This window comes from Podarcis erhardii (assembly GCF_964252035.2).
Source record: "Podarcis erhardii genome assembly, chromosome: 8".
NCBI classification, from domain to species: domain Eukaryota; kingdom Metazoa; phylum Chordata; class Lepidosauria; order Squamata; family Lacertidae; genus Podarcis; species Podarcis erhardii.
In genome coordinates this window covers 66,144,656-66,148,963 of record NC_138499.1, presented here as the reverse complement: position 1 = coordinate 66,148,963, position 4,308 = coordinate 66,144,656, and the positions used below count along the sequence as shown (strand labels likewise).

General features: G+C 43.5%; 1 protein-coding gene across 1 annotated transcript in view; it reads right to left on the bottom strand.

Moving 5' to 3' along the window:
- Positions 1–3,321: 3,321 nt before the first annotated feature.
- LYRM4 (LYR motif containing 4) overlaps positions 3,322–4,308 on the bottom strand; it is a 62,260-nt gene continuing 61,273 nt past the window's right edge. The window contains exon 3 of the mRNA XM_081873192.1: positions 3,322–3,658. Within this exon, the coding sequence (XP_081729318.1) occupies positions 3,596–3,658 (63 nt within the window). The 3' untranslated portion in view covers positions 3,322–3,595. The remainder of the gene's footprint in view (positions 3,659–4,308) is intronic.

Sequence of the window (4,308 nt, the reverse complement as noted above, 5' to 3'; positions counted from 1 at the left end):
TACTGCAGCTGGTTAAAATCTTATTTGAAGTAAGAGGCACCATATAAGTGTCTGTCCTGCAGATGTCCTGAAGCTAAAAGTGCCTTCAGGGAAGTGCTTTCATTTATCAAAAACAAAAGAAAATGCAAAACTATAGAGACATGCCAGGCGTTTACCCAGAAACTATTAATGCTGTATTGACATTTTCTGTCATGGTATCATGTCTAAGTAGAGGTTAAGCTGAAAATGGTGATAGCAGTAGGAATGAAGAGGCAAGTGAAAAGCATTATAAATTAGCTTTAGTGTTCGCCTTTAGATGCAGGGTTGCTTCTATTTTAAACAACTAGATTGTTTATTTTACAATGCTTAAGGTTGAGTGCAATTTGCCCATCAACTGTAATCTGATCTTGGCCATGTGTATGAAAGTGACAGGCAAAACTGCTGAATTTAGTTAAGACTGTGTAAATTGACTTATGGGTTTTTATGCGTTTCTGGTGTGGCTTTCTGTGCCACTCGCCATTATCACAATGTCAGCAGCATATGGTAAGAAGGAAGAGAAATAAAAATGCATGCTAAACATCTTAGTTTGGGGTGGAACTTGGGGTCTTCTGGCTTATATAGAATCTCCATCTGCCCAAGTAAGCATGTAGGAATGATGTTAAGTTGATTTAAACCATTGATCACACTACTCATACAAGCAAACTATTGGTGGTTGCCTTTGGATATCAGCCTTCCAGGGCCGTCTTGCCCATAGGTGCTAGGGGTGCGGGGCACCCGGGTGCTGGGCTCTCAGGGGCGCCAGGCCGATAATTGAGTCCGGGGAAGAGCTCGCCCATTGGTCAGAGCGCTCTGGTGGGCTCTTCTGCTGTGGGTGGCTCTGTGCTGCGAGTTCGGGGGCCAGCAAGGCACTGAGGCGGCCGACTGGCTCAGCTCTCCTGCGCGCCTCGGACTGGGCAATCTGGGGGGGGGCGCGTCGGGCAGATCTTTGCACCCCGGCACCGCATATGCTTAAGACAGCCCTGCAGCCTTCAATGAAGGCTTCTAGGATACCATTAACTTGCAGAACATCACTTTCTTCAGGTAAATCCATTCTGTCTGATGAACGGTAGACACAATAATATACGAGCTGGCTTTGTCACACTTCCCTAAGCTGCCCTACGTGTGCCTGCCTGGAAACTGCAATCACGCTTGTCTGGAGGGGGTTCTGCGATGCCTGCTTTGTAGAGGAGTCATGTAACTTGTAAGGTGGAACTGCTTAGGTGCAATAGTTAAGAAGCCTTTGTTTACTGTAATTCCTTTAGAAGCATGGCTAATTCTGTGTCACGAGATCCGTCCGGCTGAATGCTGGTAGCCACGCTGTAGGAACTCAAGCCTGTGTAATTAGTATAGGTCTGTATGACACGAGACTAAACCTACTGAATGCTGCTTGGTGGCCATGAATGCACGCCAAGTGCAGTATACACCCAGGTTTACTTAGCCCTGAGTATTGTGCGAAGCACGGTTGGTGAATCAAATTCTTTGGAACATTCCCTTAAATCTAGCAATTGTGGACATGGCCTATGAGGTTTAACCTGCTTTCTTAAAGGCTCTCCATGCCTTTTTTTGATTGGACTCTCAAGCGCATGGGAGCAATCTGGTGTCTACAGATGTAGCAGATTGTTAATCATGTTTGCTAGTAAAAAGCCTGGATGTTTTTGTAAGTTTCAGAAAATTGTTGCATTCTTTTGACCTTTGAAATAGCAAATAGCCTAATTTTGGTGCCTGACATTTCAGCAGAGATTCGGACTCGATAAGGAGGCTGATGGGATCAGCAATATGTTCGAAGCAACTCCTTCCCTTCTCCCATCCCCTCGCCACTACCTTTGTACAGTGCTTATCAATTGATGCAGAAACTGGAACATTTCTTGTTGCTGTAAACAGGGGGCTGGGGGGGGGGAAATCTCTTCCTTATATGTCTATAAAGAAACCAAATTTCTGGTGTCAACTAGTATGATGATCCAAGAGCTTGGGGAAGGAGGGGGAAGCATTGATTAAAAACAATGCACTTGAATGCTTTACCGAAGAGTAAAGGCTGAATGCGGTGCTATAGTCAAACTTGCTACTAGTGGTTGTTTCATAATCTTGTGCAGCATCTAGATCCCTAGCTGAAGTGAGAGCGCTACTTATAATGCATAACACACAGTATATTTTCACAAGGTCCAATGGTGTCCGATTTTTTTTTTAAGTCTATGGTCACGGAGTTCACAAGGTGACAACCAAATGGTTATCCTCACCATGCTTGTAACCTTCTCAGAAGCACTGGCTTAACTATTGGGAGGCATACTGTTAAGGCTAGATGTACCTTTAGGTTTGATTTTTTTTAAAACACTAGGTAATATGTGGGCTGTATCCCATTGGCCAGGCCTCTGCCTCATCACTGTTTTCATGCTGGTTTCACTATTTTCTTTTGGCACTGTACATGTTCAGTTTTGTATGAGAATGCCACACAGCTGCCGTGGCAGGGATTGTGTGCATAGGACCCACCTGTCAATTCATCGGGCATCACCCTGATGTCGAGGGAAGTGTTTTCTTTTATGTGTGTAGTTTGAAATCAAACAGAACAAAGGCGCAGGAATTTGCAAGTATCGGTGATCTGCTGACCTATGGTGCCTACAAACTACACTTTTGGCAGGGCATGTTTACCTGCCCCATTGTTGACCTGGTGCAGCTTGGGAGGGGGAGCCTTGTGGGCCAAACTGCCCTTGCCACTGCTGTGATATGGCATACCAAGTGAATACCTGTATATTTGTAGCCTCTGGAAAACACAGCACTCCATTGCTCATGTGCCAGAAATCAATCCTTTTAAGTTGTAAATTTCATAGCTCTTCAGATAACATGTTTAAGTAGATGTAAGTCCCCATGGAATTTTGAAATGCTTAAGCAGTGTTCAACAAAACTATGGGTCCCTATACTTAGGGAAATTCGGTTTGTACTGGAGCGGAAGCTAAAGTTCAAACTGCCTGCAGTGCATGAACTTAGTAAAAATTGATCTAGGACTGCAGTCTTAACTGCATTCTCTGAAATAAGGTCTCTTGAAATGGTTTGGAACAGGAGTGGGGAACACCTTTGGCATTCCAGATGTTGCTGAAGGACAGCTGCCCTCAGCTCTGGCAAGCATGGCCAATGGCCAGAGATTTGGGGAGTTGTAGTTCAGCAACACGAGGAGGGTCTCAAGTTCCCACACCTGGTTTTGAGATTGTCACAAATTCCACACTGAATTCCCCAAGTTGCCATAAATATTCATTTACCAGTTTCTGAGCTAGGTGAAAAGACATTAACTTGAGTAGCAGAAGCAAGCAAACCTCAGTTTATGGAATTTTATTGGCAAGAGAACTTGATATAAGCAAATAGTGACACTCAGACATGGCAACACATCGTTATCATCTTACTGGCATATTGAAAGCACACTATGAAAAATTCTGGACAGCTTATGTTAAGACTTAGTGAACAACGTGGAGAAACAAGACAGCTCAAATATACATAGAGAATACAATATGTTCAAGTAAAAATCTGTGCGTGTTCCAGAATACTGAGGCTGATCCGCCACTCCTACAGGCAAAGAAGAGTTCATCCACTATCAGACGTTCTGTGGGCATTCGATAATTAACTTCTCCGTTGAATAAAGTTGACCAATGGTGACCTAAAAATAAAATAAAACAAGCACTGTAACTTTCCCCACACAGTTTTTCTTACAAGAAGGGAATGATGGAAGCACAAAGAGTAAGCACAAGATGATCATCTGTGTTGTGTTTAGTCTAAAACAGCCTAGCAAAAGCACAAATCATACTTAATGTTTACTGATGTTTAGCTGCTTCCCTGTTATGTTTTGGCATCACAACTCGGTAAAATAGGTTAGGCAGAAAAAGAGAGACTTCCTTGTATACTTCATTGTTGAGGGGCTTTTCTAGTAACAACCCTCGTCACTATCACACCAGCAGAGCAATTAATGTTGTGTATGTTTTACACATTAATATGCAAACAGAGCCCCTGTTCACATGTTCAAAAGAATACAGGGGAGCTTAAACCGAAGATGGGGTGCTGTGCCTTCTGGCTCATTATCTTCATCCCCAACCATCCTACATTGAGCAGAAATGTAGAAGGGGGGTTTGGACGTGAATTTAGTGCTTGCTGCCTTGTGCTTAGAACTCTGAAAATGCAAGGATTCTGCTAAACTTACAAGCTCCCTTCATACTTTCCTGCTCATTGCTTAGCTCACATGCTCAGCTCACACAGGTCAACGCTTCCCCTCCACTTCAAAGCCCTTGCACAAAATTTCGAATATATAAATAT